The sequence below is a fragment of the Manacus candei genome, unplaced genomic scaffold (assembly GCF_025592945.1).
Source record: "Manacus candei isolate 608988 ecotype Guabito, Panama unplaced genomic scaffold, ASM2559294v1 h1tg000008l, whole genome shotgun sequence".
NCBI classification, from domain to species: Eukaryota; Metazoa; Chordata; class Aves; order Passeriformes; family Pipridae; genus Manacus; species Manacus candei.
Window position 1 is genome coordinate 21,226,226 of NW_026138056.1, and position 17,505 is coordinate 21,243,730.

General features: G+C 40.3%; 1 protein-coding gene across 9 annotated transcripts in view; it reads left to right on the plus strand.

Moving 5' to 3' along the window:
* The window catches only part of CHD7 (chromodomain helicase DNA binding protein 7), a 130,965-nt gene that overhangs the window by 38,480 nt on the left and 74,980 nt on the right, over positions 1-17,505 (plus strand). For 8 of the 9 annotated variants that reach the window (XM_051770862.1, XM_051770823.1, XM_051770843.1 and 5 more), the window contains one exon: positions 2,376-4,239. In XM_051770862.1, coding sequence (XP_051626822.1) covers positions 2,551-4,239 — 1,689 coding nt within the window. In that variant the 5' untranslated portion in view covers positions 2,376-2,550. The remainder of the gene's footprint in view (positions 1-2,375; positions 4,240-17,505) is intronic. The other variant, XM_051770852.1, reaches the window with a different exon arrangement.

Consider the following 17,505-nt stretch of genomic DNA (forward strand, 5'->3'; position numbering starts at 1 on the left):
GAGTCATAGTGTAGCTACTGTTAGCTGATGTTGACTGTTACCTGTGGCTGACTGGCCTGAATTTTAGGATTCAAATGTGTGCTTGTTGCTTTTAACCGTGTTTCTGGAGATGCTCAGTTACTTTGTCTATAACAGGTGGCAAAGAGAATTCCTCTGTGTGGATTTCATTTCTTTTTATTGGAAAGTTTCATTAGTTCTTCAGGAGAGTAGAGCATGCTTGTCTTAAAAAAGATTTTTTTAGCAGGCATGATTTATATAATGAGTGAAAATTCTTACATGTTTATAACTCTGTGGTTATAAAACACATTAGAGGATGGGTGAGATCCTCTGCTCGGCTCACGTTTGATGTTGCCCAGATTATATCAGTGGTTGGCAGGTAACAGTATCTCTGCACTATGCTTTTTAGCATTTCCAAGGAAAGAGACCATTCCATTAGGTGGAGACTCTCAGTACACGCTGATGTACAGCTTTGGCAGGTCCTGATGCATCAGCAGTAGCAGTGCCAGAAGTCCTCAAGCAGTCAGGGGTCTTCACCATGACTGTAGTGTGTTCTGGAGCAGTCTAATAGCAAAAGTTTCTTTTGTGGTGAAGGAGGTTCCTTCTCACCTTGTTGTGGGAACTTTCTTACTGGGTGTGCTTTAGTAAACTGATAGAGGTGGTAAATATTACAGATGGCTTTGCTTTATAATGGAAATGAAATAACAAAAAAATAGGCATTAGAGATATGAAGATGGCTCATAGGAGTTTACCTCCAAGTGATTTAGGAATATAAGTGTTAATATCCCAGCTGAGCACTAAAGAGATTTAAGAGTGTGGTTTTAAAGGTGACATTCAAATGCTATTTTAAGAGGAGTGATAAATGCTTGTGCTTTTCCTCTTGCCCTCTGCTTTATGCTGTAGAAGGTCCTTTTGACAGTGGCTACAAGAAGGGTAATAAATGTGCTGATATTTTCTCCCTAAAACTTGTCTGGGACAAATCACCTTCAGTCAAGTAGTGTGGCCTGGCATTTTGCATCCTAAGTGACTGAAGGTATCTCTCTTCCACTACAAAATGCAAGATGTGAAAGCACAAACTTGTAAATCTTCTTTACTTTGGTTGCTGCTTAAAGGGTGAGTTGGTATCTGCAAGTAAAGTTGCTCCTAAAGTATAACAAAGATGCAAAAATATTTGGTTTTATTTGCTGTGTAGATAGGCTCCCTTGACTAGTCTAAAAGTGTGTTTTGAGATGTAAGACATAGCATTTATAATTCTGATCATAAGAAGAAAAGACAGCATTGTTCTTAGTAAATGGATCCAAACAAAATCTTACAAGTTCTTGAGGGGAGAGAATGGGGGACACATGTCAGAACAGAGCAGTCTTCCCTGTGGAAAACTTGAATGGGAACTTTTCTGAATCTGCTCTGTTACTGTGTGTTGCTTTTTTTTTTTTTGCCCTCCAAGTCCAAGTGTGTACCTTGTTAGGTTTGCTTTTTATTATTTCAGTTCTTTTCCCATTACCAATTCTCTTGAGAGAGTATTCAAGATTATAATTCTGGAGAGAACAGAACTTCTCTGTTCTTCTCAAGTGCTGTAGTTGCAGTAGTAGCATGATAACCTGAAGATGAGTAATGAACTTCAGTGACACTGGTTCCCTGTTACCATCATGAAGGAAATTAGAATAGGGATTGTGAATGAAGCTTTTGAATTTAATTTTCTTACACAAATTGAGCATATAGTTTTGTTTAACTGGGAAGAGGCATTGTCTTTCAGTTTTACAAATCTGTTAAATTAAGATAAACTGTGAGTGTTAAAAAAATTATTTTTTTTTTCTTTCCTAAAGGCTAACTCTAGGGATTTGGTATATTTTAGTGGGTTGTGTCTGTGTGCACTTGAAAAATCTGTTGTCCGTATAACTAACTTTAGTTCATTGTAAGACTTGGTGCTTCTGCTTGCTCATCTGATTACGCAGCTCAAGGGAATAAGGTTAAGGACATGCTGTTGGTAACTAGAGCGTTTTCAGGGCTTTAGTTCAGCAGATGGGCTGCCTGGCTATATTCATACATCTGCCTACCTGCTGTGGCAGCTGCTGCTGCTGCATGTTGTGTTCTTTTGTTCTGTTCCACCCAAGAAGGGAGCACTAGGAAGTCTAGTGAATGGATTAATTTAAGGTTAAGGCTAGTGTTTTGCTTGCTTCCTAACTCTCCATCATAATAAAGCTTCTGATAAAGCTATTGAATCCTTCGTAAAGTGAAATAGATTTTTTAAGATGTATTTCAGGGGGCTGAAACTAGCTAGGATTGTTTAAAAATCAGTCAAGTATTTTTTCTTTATGTTGCCTGATGTTATTTATTTCAATATCTTCCTCTTTTTCTCCTCCCTCCCCCACTTTTTCTAGGAGCAGTAACCAGACTTTGCCTGACACTGCGTGGTCCAAAAGAATTAAGGAAATATGGAATGACATGAAGGAGATTAGTTGAGGATTAAAGGCTTTGAGGACAAAACACCTCACCGAGGTGAAGCACAGACTAGCATTCTGGTTGTAGCTCCGAGGAGCTGTGTGCTGAAAAAAGATGGCAGATCCAGGAATGATGAGTCTGTTTGGAGAAGATGGTAATCTTTTCAGTGAAGGGTTGGAAGGTCTTGGAGAATGTGGATATCCTGAAAATACAGTGAATCCTATGGGGCAGCAAATGCCCATGGATCAAGGATTTCCCACTTTACAGTCATCTCTTCATCATCCCACTGCAAATCAAAATCAAGCCAAGTTGACCCATTTTGATCACTATAATCAATACGAACAGCAGAAAATGCACCTGATGGATCAGCCGAACAGGATGATAAGCAATGCCCCTGGGAATGGTATAGCCTCTCCTCATTCGCAGTATCACAACCCTCCGGTTCCTCAGGTTCCTCACAGCAGTGGTGCTGGTGGTCAGATGGGAGTCTATCCCGGCATGCAGAACGAAAGACACGGGCAACCCTTCGTAGACAGTGGCTCCATGTGGGGACCACGGGCAGTTCAAGTGCCAGACCAGATAAGAGCACCATACCAGCAGCAACAGCAGCAGCAGCAGCCGCCGCAACCGACACAGCCGCCGCAGGCACCCTCCGGACCCCCTGGGCAGGGCCATCCTCAGCACATGCAGCAGATGGGAAACTACATGGCTCGTGGTGATTTTTCAATGCAGCAGCACAGTCAGCCGCAGCAGCAGAGGATGAACCAGTTTTCTCAAGGCCAAGAAGGCCTCAATCAGGGAAACCCTTTCATTGCCACCTCAGGACCTGGCCACTTGTCTCATGTGCCCCAGCAGAATCCCAGTATGGCACCTTCTTTGCGACACTCAGTCCAGCAATTTCACCACCATCCCCCCACTGCTCTCCATGGAGAATCAGTAGCCCACAGTCCCAGATTCTCCCCTAATCCTCCCCAGCAGGGTGCTGTTAGGCCACAAACACTTAATTTTAGTTCTCGGAGCCAGACGGTACCCTCACCTACTATAAACAACTCAGGGCAGTATTCTCGATATCCTTACAGTAACCTTAATCAGGGATTAGTTAATAATACAGGGATGAATCAGAATTTAGGCCTTACAAATAACACTCCAATGAATCAATCTGTACCAAGATACCCAAATGCTGTCGGATTTCCATCAAACAGTGGTCAAGGACTAATGCACCAGCAGCCCATCCACCCTAGTGGCTCACTTAACCAAATGAACACGCAAACTATGCACCCTTCACAGCCTCAGGGAACTTATGCCTCTCCACCTCCCATGTCACCTATGAAAGCAATGAGTAATCCAGCAGGTACACCTCCTCCACAGGTTAGACCTGGTAGTGCTGGAATACCAATGGAAGTTGGCAGTTACCCAAATATACCCCATCCTCAACCGTCACACCAGCCCCCTGGTGCCATGGGAATTGGACAAAGGAATATGGGCCCCCGAAACATGCAACAGAATCGTCCATTTATGGGTATGTCTTCAACACCACGGGAGATGGGTGGGCACATGAGACCAAATGGTTGTCCAGGTGTTGGCCTTGCAGATCCACAAGCAATACAAGAGCGACTAATATCTGGCCAGCAGCTTCCTAGTCAACAGCAGTCTTTTCAACAGCAAATGCCAACCTGTCCTCCCATGCAGCCTCATCCAGGGATACATCACCAGTCTTCACCACCCCCACATCCTCATCATCAGCCTTGGGCACAGCTTCACCAGTCACCACAAAACACACCACAAAAAGTGCCTGTCCTTCAGGTAAGCTACTTCCAATTAGTGGAAAATGTTTTAAATGACTTTAAGTGCATTTCAGGATACATAAGAACTATGGTTTCAAAATAGCTGCTCCTGTTTGACTCCCTTGTTTGTTACTGGTTATGTGGCTCTTTTGGTGTACAGAGGCTGAAGGTAAAATGAAGTTCAGGTAGCTTGCTAACATCTTTCACGTAATTTTTACAGGATAACAGCATGAATAGGCTGAAATTTGATACAGCAACAGTACAATACCTGAATACCTACTCTTTTTTTTCATGTTGGTTCCTTTGAGGGGAAAATAGAAAGCACGTGTGAGAATTGTCATTTAAATTATTAATTTTTGTATTTGCAACTCGGAGAAAGAAGTATGTGTTATAGTGTGTTTGTTTTGGCCAAACCAATGGTTTTCTTTAAATTCTAAGGGAATGTTTTGTGGTTTTAAATTAAAGCTGAAATTTTTACATCTGAAAAAATTTCCAGTGTGAACTTCTTCAGCACTAAGTAATGCAACTGAGAAGTGATGGGGCAGCAGTTTATGCAAGGAGAAGACAACAGATGTGAATCATAGTCTGAAATAAAATCTGAGACTTCAATGAAATGTTGAATAGAATTGAAGCTTTATTTTACCTTGTCTCTGATCTACCAGATTTCAATGGCAATGTATTGCTTCCATGTAATTTTTTAATTAAAAGCTAAAAATGGTAAAACATCGTGATTCTCTGTAGCTTATCAGGTTTGACTACCTGCTAGTATGTTAAACTTCAGCTGAAAAAGTGTTTTCTGTGATCTTCACATTTACCATTGTTTGCCTGTGGCTCTCTCAGTCAGCATTCAAGAGGTTTTGGTACCAAATGAATAAGTGGTCAAGATATCAGAGGTTTACTTCTAATTTATTTATTTTTTTTTAAAGCAGTCAGTAATTAATACCGAGTAGCTCTGCCCATAAATATTTGGAGACAATTGCTGGAATGCAGTCGTAATGATATGAGGCTACAATACACTTAATAAATCATAAAAACAGTTGTCCTAGCCAGTGTCCTGGGCCTGTGCGGGAAGCAGCTGCTCAGCAGTCCCCTCCACTGCTGCCTGCCGGCTGCTTCTGTTCGCTGCTCCACACAGCATGAGGTGGGTCTGGGAATCAGATGTATGCGCTACAGAGAGGCAGCTGCCAAGGAGTGGTAGGTGGAGCAGCTCAGCAGCTGGGACAGGCTTCCACATTCCCCGTGGAAGAGAGGAGGGGGGAGCATTGGAGGTGCTGTAGGGTGGAGAAGGGAGATCAGGGACTAAGCTGGGCAAGGGGAAAAAGTACACTGTCTTTCTGGGAGGGAGGAGGAAGCTCTCTGGAAGGGGCAGAGTATATCTTCAAAACCATATTTTTCTTCCCTGCCCTCCTCGAAATTGGTATGAAAAACAGTAGGGATGACAAAAAGAAGTATAAGATTGTTTTTATCCTGAAGACAAGCGCTGACACATCTAGCAGAAAAAACCTGAAAATCATAGAAATGGTAATGTAAGATTTAGAAGACTGTAAAGGGACAAAAACCAGTGTCACTGAGATCTTTCACGACTAGCGATGCTGAGGATGTGGGAGGAAAGACTTGAGGTGGACTGTGCTCTAAAGCTGTGGTCCTTACCAGCATTAATTCCTTGTTTTCATCTGATAATCCAGCAAGCCTATTTTTGGCATCAGAAGGTGGTTTGGGAGAAGGTTTACTGATAGAATGGACAGGCTTTTTAAATGTTCTTGGGACATTTTTTTTCCCTTTAATCAGTGAAGAGGTAAAATGCAAACAGCTCAACCCTTAAATGAGCTATGCAACCTATTACAAAATGCTGAACTGCAGATGAATAGCTTGAAGAAAGGTAAGTGCTGAAACTAAATAATTAGAGGAAAACCACATGATAACTCTAGTTATTTGATTAAAATCAGTAATTCAAACAGTTGTAACAAGCCAAGTTCTCTGTTAGCCTACTTCTGTGAAGTTTTTATCTGGTAAAAGTTATTGTTAGTATACTTGCCCATTAAGTAGTTAGTTTGAGCCCTGACTGTGGTAATGAAATTCTTGACAGGCAGGTATTTCCCATTGAAATCTGTTTGGATGAAATGAATATTGTTCAAGTCAACGAAAACTCAGCTCCTCCCCACCCCCTGGGGAAAAATGCAGATGTGCGAAACCCCTGTTCTAAAGCTGGAATACAGAACTGGTAGCTTTCCTGTGTCATGGTTTTCCTTCCATGTCAGTAGGCAGAAAGCTGTTCACTGAAGAACAGTTATTTAAATGACTGGTTTGTTTTTATTTGTATAAAATGAATCAACAAAATTAATATAGTCAGTGAAATGGAAATCACTATGTACTTTAAAATCAACAGAAGCCATCTTAGTAATTATTTTTCAGTGATTTGAAGCTAGCCTTATCATGGGAAGGCTGTAATACTTGTGGTTAACCAAATTACTGTTTTGTTTTTAGATATGTTGGAAGGAAAGTGCAGTTCTTTTGCTTTTAAGTTGAAAGAAATTGCTGTGTTGATTCCAAGGCTTGTTATTTCTTTTTTTGTGTGCAAAACTGCAAATTATTTTGGCTGGGAGATGAAGCTGGTGATTGACAATTCATCTGGTTTCGATTAATAGCTGAAAACTAAACGTGGTTTTTAGGACTGTGTTAGCAGTGAGTTGCTGGCTTTGGTGGAGTTTGATAGATCCATAAGAACCAGCACAGCGCTGAGATGTTCAGTTGGTGTGGTTTTTCAGGCGCTCTTTTGAAACGTTCTTCACCACCAAAGGCTTTTAGAAGAGCTCAGTGACCATGGGGTGAGAAGGCGGGTTCTGCTGTTGCAGGGTAATCCACCAAGGTACAAAGCAGAGAGTAGGAGTAGCTTGTTTGTTTTCACAGTGGAGGCATCTGTGTTGGGCTCATGAGCTTGTGCTCTCCAAAATGCTCATAAATCATCTGGAGAAGGGTGAAAAGTCAGATGGCAAAGTTTGCTGCTGTTGTCAATGTACCCAAAGCAGAGTGTCAAGTGCAGCTGTGGTAAAGACCCTAACAAGAGTGAAACTAAATAATTAGAAATATAATAGGAGTGTCAGTCACTTGACCATAAGTAGCGGGAGTCAAGGTGTGGCCAGGGGAGGTTTAAATTGGATATTAGGAAAATTTTCTTTGCTGAAAGGATTGTCAATCGTTGGAACAGGCTTCCCATGGAAGTGGTAGAGTCACCATCTCTGGAAGATTTTAAAAGGCATGTAGATGTGGTGCTTAGGGACGTGGTGTAGTGGTGGAGCTGGTAATGCTGGGTCTGCAGTTAAACTCAATGGTCTTAATGGTCTTTTCCAACATAAATGATTTTATGATTCTGTAGTGCTTGGCCAGTGAAATGGCAGGCAAAAGCCTCTCCTTAGGAAAAGGGTCTTGGTGTTAGATGGCTGTCTGAAAGTGTGCTATGACAGTCGAAGAAATAAATTGGTAGGAATCGTTATGGAAGTAGTAGAGAGCAAAACAAGGATTGTTACCACTTTGCTATCTGTATGCTTGGTATGCTGGTGTGGCAAGTGCTGTGAAGCTCTGGGACCCTTCCTGAGGCCTCAGAAAATAGGGTAACACTTGGAAAAGCACAGAAGGGGGTAATTTGTGGGGGAAGGAAGGAGAGAGATGGTGAAAGCCTCTAAAATTGTGAGTAATATGGGTGGATGAAGAGGATGAATGTGAAATAAGGGTTATTTGTCACCTCTTTTGTCTCCTTTAATTTTTTTAAGGTATTCAGCAAATTATCAGGTGGTGAGCTCAGAACTGCACATTAAGATGCTGATCTCTGAGATGTTGCATGGAAAAATGCATCATCATTTGATAAACATGAAGACACCACATTTGGCTCAGCAGATCTGTGCCGTATATAAGTGGCTGAGAATTTGTTATTGGGTTGCATCTACTGTGTGTGTGTCTGGTTCTTGTACTGTTCCACATACTTTATCAAAGAGGGGATATCAGGTTAGACAGGCCTCTGGGGGTCTAATGCTGTGTAGTTGCTCTTACATGTCATTATTTTCAGAGCATTTTTTTAGCGGTAGAGGAAGTGTAGGAGTTTTCTTTGCCAAGAATAGGCTGTCCTGGGTGTGTTATTACACACAACTTCTTATTTACCCACAGCTACTGTGTGGGCTGAAGTTTCGAGTTCTGTTCATTAATCATGTTCCACAAATGCGATCTACATTATTTATAGTCAAACACAGGAGTATTTAAATGACAAACAGGTATGGTATAGCCTCCATGCTTGACTAAATTGTAGAGCTCAGTGATAGGCACCAACAGTGTTGGAGGATACCAGGTTGCAGTTTCCAGCTTCTAGTGGAGAAGGAACTCATTTTGTGTGTGTTGAAGGTTCACTGCCAGGTTTACTCTGCTGGCCTTATTATCTGTGGGCATGTGACTTTGCTTTAAATCATAACTCATAGCTGTGTTTGGTATGAACACATTCCTTTGAAATTTCCTGCACTCCCTTGCAGGGGAAGAGGCTGGGAAAGTCCTGCTGAGTCACCAGCTGGGTCACCCCTCTCACAGGCCCTTCCTGTATTTTCAAACCCTGAGTTGCTGCCTCAGTTTAATTTATACTTGGATGTACCTGAATGGAGAGGGATATTAATGAAAACTACTGTCAGCTGGAGTAGTTTGATGCAATATTTTAACCGGGCAGAGAGTAGAGGTTAAGTCAGTTACTTGCTGGCACACTAAAATGAAGTTGACTTTCTCCTGAGTATTTGTTTTAATGCCTAAGAGAAGAAGGAAGAGATTGACTCCTTACTGTCTTCACATGAGCAATTACCTTTCAGCATGTTTCCTATAATTTTACAAAGTAAGAAATGGTATAATTTCAAATAGTTAAGATTTTTCCCATTAATTAATATTCATAAGCAATTTCCCATATCTCCAGAGAACTGCTTTTTAATCCCTCAGGTGTTTAACTCTTTTACTATTTTCCTGTTGATAAGTAGAACAAGTTCATTTTTTTTTTAAGAAAAATGTACAAACACTGTTGGGTACTTTTTGTTTTGACACAGAGGCTATTTCACATGATGGCTAGCTGGCCTTTTGGGGTACTCTATATGCTGCATGTTCAGCAAAATTTCATGGCTAGTCCTAGAAACTGTAGTTTCCCTTTTTAAGTATTCATAGACCAGCAAACTAGTCTATGTTGGCAAGATTTTTGAAGCTGCCTGACTAAATGAAATCAAAACCCCACTAATACTGAACTTTAATTACAATTGTATATGATTTTATATATAGATAAGCATGAATGTAGGTGTGTATTTATGTAAAATTTATGTAGAAAACATAGGCAAAATCAGAAGTCGTGGAGGGTGATAGATGAAAGAAAAGCTGCAAAGAAAATTCATAGTATTCATTTAAAAGTAAAGGTTGATAACTACTGTTTTCTTAAAAGTTTACAGGCTTCTGCTATGTTTTGTTGAGGATCTGAAGAACTCCTGTATTTGAGCAATGTATGCAATGTAATTCATTATAATTTTCCCACTAAAAGAAAAGTAGACATAAGAGTGTTTCAGGTGTTGATGTTATTTCACGTCTGTGGACTAGAATAGTGTGTTACACTTATAACTTGATCCATCCATGAGCTCCCGTGCAAAGGATATAATAATTAATATGAAATACTTTGTCCAACAAAAGTTCATGTTTTAAAACTCCTCAGTTATATTCAAGTCTAAAGTTAATATTGCAATGTCCAAAGACTAATTTCTTCCTCACCCTTGAAAAGGCTGTGTGTGCTTTTGTAAATAAGGGCTTTGAGGGATCCTTCAGTGAATAGGCCTTAGGGCCAAAGACTCGTAGTTTTGAGGTGGTTTTGCTATAAATTCTTTTGTCTTTTTTTACTGCTGGGGAGGCACAAGCAATTTCAGGAATACTTCTTCCCTTGGGTGCCATGATTTGACTATAATGAAAATAATTTGTGCCATTAAATTATCTGCTCTGAAGTTCTGGGTAAAGCCAGTTTGCAGCATTAGCATAAAAACACAACTCTGCATCAGCATTCTGGTTTGTAGGCTTAAGAGTTACCAGACTTGTTCTTCAGCATGAATATTTTGAAAGTTTCTATGATATGTTGGTAACCTGAATGTATTGTTTCCTGAAATCATTGGGGTTATCTGAGGAATCACGTAACTAGAAATATTTTTAGATTTATGCTGCTATTCAGTACTTCAGTACAGTGTTCTTATCTGCTGATGGTCACTTCCAGTGGGATTTGGCAGTCATTTTTCCCATGGCCAAACACATTCTATTACTTTATATTTATTTGAATAAATTCAAATCTGTTGTTTTGGAGAAGACTTTTTTTTCTCAATTGAAGGCTGATAGTCTAATACAAACCCTCTTGTCAGTATTATCAGTAAGTTATATAAACTTACAAGGGTGGAAAATTAGGGCCAATGAAAGGAGAAATGCTTGATTTTAATTTTTTTTACATTTATTTTTTATTTCTTTAAATACAGTAGAAATTCTAATAAGGACCAAGTTGCAGGCAAAGTAATAATTTCCTACCTTTTTATTATAGATCCTCCTCCCAGTCTTCTATCTTGCTCTTTCATGTGGAATTTGAGGCATCCATTTATTTTTAATTAATACACCTGTGCTTGTATCTTGAATGCAAGTGTCACAAACTTGCATAAGTGTCCTCTTTTTTTCTTCTGTGGAGAATAAATGTCTCACTTCCTGCTATGATGGGACACCATCACTTTGAAGTGTAATTTTTAATTTCAGCCTGTAGAAGTTGTTTTCTCCTCAGTGCAGTGCTTTTCACTTTTGAATTTTCAGAATTCAGTTCTTTCAATTGTATGATGATGCATGTATTTTACTAGTGATAATGTGGTCTGGGTTTGGAAACAAAACGTTTCTTTGTTTTTTTTTCTATAGAGATGACATCTATAAATATTTATAGACTTCTTTTGGCAACAGAGTTGTAAAGTTTGGTAACTAAGGAGCAAGATTGACACCCTTGAGTTTTTCATGGTGGTTAAAGCATCTATTTCTACAGATCTTTCTTTTTATACCATTAAATTTGTTTGGAGGTGTGGTTTAAAGATGGAGAAGCTGCTTCTTGGGACCTAGGAAGGGTAGGCAGGAAGCAGTGATCAGGGAAGGGTCAGTGAAAGGCTGAGCTGACAGAGCAGTAGGAACAGAGAGGAAATGGCCAATGTTATGTTAAAAAGGGGGCAGAGTTTAGGTAGTCACTCCACCTCTCCTCCTGCTTGAGTCACCTGCCTACTGAGCCCTTGCCAGAGGTAGCCATTTGGTCCAGTGGTGCCTGTTACCGCCCTGCACGCTGCTTCAGGGTGTACCTTTGTGTCACCATGCTGTGGGCAAATAGTCCACTGACAGCTTCCCAGCATAGTTGTGTGCACTCAGTAACTCTCAGTATCTAATCTGCTTAAAAAAATAAATCCATGCAAATAAAGGTGGCTGAGGTCTGGGATACAGAACGTTAGCTCCTTCCTTGCATCAGCATGCCTGATCATTGGGTGAACAGGCTTATCTGGCCTGCTCACTTCTGGCCAGGTCATGTTCCCAGCATCTCTTTGCTGTGTGACCACAAGATCACCCAAGCTGGTGTGGTGGTGTGGGAGTGGGAATGCTTGCTGGGGGAAAAGGGGGACTGCCTCTTTCTCTGGCCCTTTAATACCCTTTCAGGCTTTTTAGTACCCTTATACAGCTTGTGTTTTTGTAGCACTTGCCCTCAGTAACCAGCCCTTCAGTTCTCCCTTAAATTTTGATAAATTAAAACTTTTGTTAGAAGTCAAGGCTTTGTCTTTTTCTATTGAATTAGTGACAAACTGATCACATTCCAACTTCTCCCAACTTTTTTTTAGTCCACACAAATATAAGTGACTGGTTTGATTTCAGGAGTGGTGTTTTGTTGTGTTTTGATTTTAGAAAAGGACAACTGTTTTCCTCTTCCAACTGAAGTGTTTGCAGCTCTTTTGTTATTGAAGAGGTGAAAGAACATCCCCTTTCTACCAAAGAGCTTGGCACAGTTTTGTTAGGTGTGTGTATCATGTGCGTTGAAATGAGGGAAGATGCTTCCAGTACCAGTCAATCAGTTGTTTTCTTTGAGTATTGAAAGGGATTTTTTTTCCTTTTTTTCTTCAGCATAGAGAATTGTTTAAAAGCATGAAAGTTAGAAATAAAACTCAGATTAAATTTTTATTTATCACAGGACGACTTGTGGTCTGAGTGTGGGTTTGATTTATAAACTCTGGAATCAACATTCTTTCTGATTTTACTGTTTTTCATGCATTATATGTTTAGTTAGAATTTTCTCTGTTCCTGGGCAAGGTTGTTGTAGCTAAAAATTGTGTTACTCCTGTTTATGAAGAGGAACACGTAGATGGTGAGCATAAACTTTGTTATTTATTCAAAACCCGAATCCATAAAATTCCCAATTCGAGTTCTTACTTAGGTATCTGTTACTCTAAAACATGTCACCTCCTTGCTCTCCTTGTCCCTCCTTCCAGTACTGCTCTGTCTTACAAATGCAGCTTAAGAAGACTATGACAACTGGTCTTAGCAGTTCAAAGGAGGAAATCGTACTTCTTGTGTAGGAATTTGGTAATTATAGAGGTTAATGTGAGAGTAGTGCAGTTATATAAAAGATGTGGAAGAAAACAAGTGGATCTCTGATTTTTTACTGTTGGGAGGAATCTTTTGTTTATTTGCTTTTGTTCTTCCTCAGTACGGAGGATCTGGGTACAACTCTTTCCTGTACTCCTCAGTGGTTTTACTGTGTTAGCCAATCTTAGGAGACAGCAGGTCTTGTATTACGCTGAACAAGCACAAAAATTAAGAACTTCCGGGAATGGGTTCATATTGCAAGGGTTGCTGCTGTAGAAACCAAATGTTAAGAAATCACAGGCTAATAGAATGACTTGTGTTGGAAGGGACCATAAGGATGATCTAGTTCCAACTACCCCACCACAGGCAGGGATGCCACCCACTACCTAAGGTTGCTCCTGGCCCCAACCTAGCCTTTGGACACTTCCAGGGATGGGGCATTTCCAACTTACCTGTGCAATCTGTTCGGTACCTCTCTGTTTGGTACCCTGAGTAAAGAATTTCTTCTTAACATCTAATCTAAATCCTCTCCTTTTAGTTTAAAACAATCCCCCCTTGCCTTATCACGATCTGCCTGTGTAAAAAGTTCCTCTCCTTCTTTTTTTATAAGTACTGGAAGTCCACAATCTCAGCTTCTAAAATCTTGACTTCTGGAACTTGGCAGATTTCTGTGGCATATTATTAACCTTTTCATTTGGGAAAATTAGAAATATTTGTCTTCAAGAATGCGACATTTATTCTTTAGTACAGAAAAACAAATGCATCTTTGATATATTGATATAGCATGTTGTAGGGAGTGCCAAAAGGAATGTATACCCACTTACAGTAGACTTCTTTCTTGAAACAGACTGAATAATTTAATCGTTTGAATCTGAAAAAATTAGTCAATTTTAATTGTGCTAATTCAGTTGTGTTTTATTATGTTTCTGTAACTTCCAGTAACTGAGAAGTTAATAGTTCCACAGATTTTTGGGTGTAATCTTCTTGTAAGGAAAGAGAAGAGAGGACTCATAACAAGCTTCATAACAAACTTCCTGATGTCTAATAGTCAATATGAACTCTGTTTTTTCCACTCTCCTTTTACATCTCCTTTCTCTCCAGATGGCCCTCCATCCACTTGCATTCTGTTACTTCATATCTTTTTTGGCCCTGCAAGACTCTGATAACTGTGATAATACTGTAATTTTCCTTACATGTGAGTGCTGAATGATATGAAGTCCTTTATTTTATTTTTGGAAGAAATCTTTCTGTACCAGCCAATTGTTGCTAAATATAGTGGGAGGCTTATAATAAATACACGGTGCATGTTTGAATTTAAAGTGACACCTTACCATAAAAAGTTGACATCACAGTTTTCTTGTACAACTGTATGAAATATGTAGTCATTAAAACTAGTCTAAAGTTGTTATTTGTATCTCAGTTTGTTAATGAGACCTTGCAGTTGTTTACAGGGGCAAGCATTGTCAGATGTGGATATAAGGATAAACACCTGCAATACTGGAATACTGCCTGGTTCTAAGTGTTTCTCTCAGCAGGCCTCCTTTGAAATATTTCAAGAAAACTTGCTGAAAACCAGATAATTCTGTACATAAGGCATTAGACTGGGATTTGGGGACTTTTTGCTGACTGGCACAGATTGCTTGTTTGGTGTCTATATTGCCAGTTTTGCTATTGGATGTGCTTTGGGAAGTGCTCTGCAGTGGCGAGCGGCGGATGGCAGAGTGGTTCCTGCACAACAACGAAAAATGTAACTCAGAAACTGCTGCAGCAGTGAGGGGTGAGTTAAAGGATTGCTTTAGACACATCTCTCCATTATAATACTACAATATAAACCAAAATCTAGACCTGATATTGCTGTAGGCACATCTGATTTAGGACCTGAGTATATGGATTTTTACATTTTACTATACACTGTGTAAAGAATGGCTGGAGCTAGGATACAGAAGATATCTGCACTAAAGATAAGGTGTTTCATAGAACAAACTGGTTGGATAACTCAAGTATGATTAAACATTATAATTAAGAGTTAACTCGGTGCAGATCAAGTTGGTGCTGAGGTAGGTGTTTGTCCACGGAAAACAAAGTGTGGGATTTTTGGTTGTTTTTTTTTTCTTTCTTTCTTCACCCTCAAGTTCTAATGACACTGATTTAATTGTTAGTTTAGCTCAGTTACTAGAGGAGCTGGGGAAAGGCCTACCAGTGACATGCTATAGCTGACATAGTCAAAGGCTATTTTCATTTTTTGCTGGGACTATAGAACTGGAGTCTTGAGAAGTATCTTGGGCTCTTTGACATAAATGAATCTTGGGCAGCAAATACAACATCAAAGGATTTTTAACAAGTCTATGATTTGAAGCCCACTTTGTCATGTTGAAGTTAATAAAATAGTGCAATGAAAAGGCCATATGGAGAACTGCTGTTTTCCCACCCCAAGAGAAAAATACAGTTGATTAGTGGTGATCACTTTTAGTTTTGTCTCTCATATGTATCCGTTAAGATTTCTTTAAGTTGGTGTTTTCAAACCACAGTCTGTGTACCTCTGAAGTCTCCTGCAGACTACTTTTTTGTAGTCTGGGAAAGTTGATTAAGGAGAGCAGGTTTATATGATAAGCAACAATATGTGTATGGGAAGTTTATAGAGAGAGTTACATCTCCTGTACTAGAGGCTTACAGATTAACAATAAAAAAAGGGGGAGATGGAAACTTGACAGAACAGAGTTCTGTGGTGTAATGTAAATCTCACTTCTGAAGGGATCTGTTCAGGCTGGTGTCTGAAATGACAGTGGTTACACCTCAATGTAAAGCCAAGTGCAGAGACCTCCTGTTACAGAAAAGGGTGTTGTGTTACCAGTACCATTCAGTGTCTTCATCAATGACTTGGACAGTGAGATCAAGTGCACCCTTAGCAAGTCTGCAGACCACACCAGGCTGAGGGCTGTGGTTAACACACCTGAGGGACAGGAAGCCATCCTGAGGGACCTGGACAATCTTGAGAAATGGGTCTGTGTGAACCTCATGATGTTCATCAAGTCCAAGTGCAAGGTCCTGCATTTGCATCAGGGCAACCCCTGGTATCAGTACAGGTATCAGCCCTGCTGAGAAGGACTTGGGGGTACTGGTGGATTAAAGACTGGACGTGACCTGGCGAAATGCGTTGCAGCCCCGAACGTCAGCCATATCCTGGGCTGCATCAAAAGCAGCGTGGCTAACAGGTCAAGGGAGGTGGTTCTGTTCCTCTGCTCTGTTCTTGTGAGACCCCACCTGGAATGCTGCATCCAGCTCTGCGGTTCTTGGCACAGGAAAGACATGGATATGTTGGAACAAGTCCAGAGGAGGACAATCAGATGATCAGGAGTCTGGAACACCTCTCTTATAAGGAAAAGCTGAGAGAGTTGGGTTTGTTCAGCCTGTAGAAGAGAAGGCTCTGGAGAGATGTTATTGCAGCCTTTCAGTACTTAAAGGGGACTTATAAGAAGATGGGGACAGACCTTTTAGCAGGTCCTGGTGTGATAGGATAAGGGGGTAATGGCTTTAAACTAAAAGAAGATTGAGTTAGAATAGATATAAGGGAGGAATTTTTTTACAGTGAGGGTGGTGAAGCAGTGGAACAGGTTCACCAGAGAGGTGGTGGATGCCTCATTCTTGGAAACATTCAAAGTCAGGCTGGATGGACAACCTGACTGAGTTGGAGATGTCCCTGCTCGTTGCAAGGATGTTGGACTAGATAGGCTTTGAAGTCTCTTCTCACCCAAGCCATTCTATGATCTCTTCAGAAGGGTGTTCTGTGTTGGCTCCAGATGGTGTATCCTCACCTGACCTGGAAGTAATGGATTGTATAGTGCCACATTTTTTGGAAAGGACACAGAAAGACTGACGAAGACATATACTAAAAATGTGATATTTGTTATATGTTATATTTACCTTTGGATTTGAAGGGAACTGGGCATAACTGAGCCCTTTCTGTCAAGATGTAAATCTTGTAGTGGAAAGTGTCAGCATGAAACCAGTTACTGGAGTTTGACAGGTGAGTATTAGTAAACCAGCTAGAAAAAGATTACTTTAGCCTGTGATACATACCATCCATCAGATAACCTTTGTGTAATTTGAATCATTGGGAATTTGCTGGTGGCTCAGGCAAACTGTGGCAATCACTGTTTCCATTTCAAAGGGTGGAAATGTGCAGATGGGTAACAGCCTGGGGTTACAGAGGTGACCACAAACCTCCTCAGTCTTCCACCCCCACAACCCTGGGCAAGGTCCTCCACGCCTGCTTGGTGCTCTGATGGGTGCCTGCCTCAGCAGCTCTACCTTGAGAATAGTAAGCACTGCTTGTTCCTCAATTCCTGCACACTTTCTTGACTTGTCTGCATTTGCATGTCCTCAAAAAGGCAAAAAAGCCTTTGGGTGTAGTCCTTAGTTTTGCTTTGTCTTCTACCATATCCAAAATATAAACACTGCAGCTTCAGAAAGTGACTTTCTGCATTTAAAGTGATTTTACTGACTGTGTCTAATTGGATAATCAAAAATTATCATGCAAAACTTTAGAGATTGGTACATAAAAAGAATACTAGCATTGCATGTGAAAATATCTACTTTCAATGCTAGAAAACCATCAGTTTATTTCTTGCAAGTCACAAATACAGAATTACTTAAATCT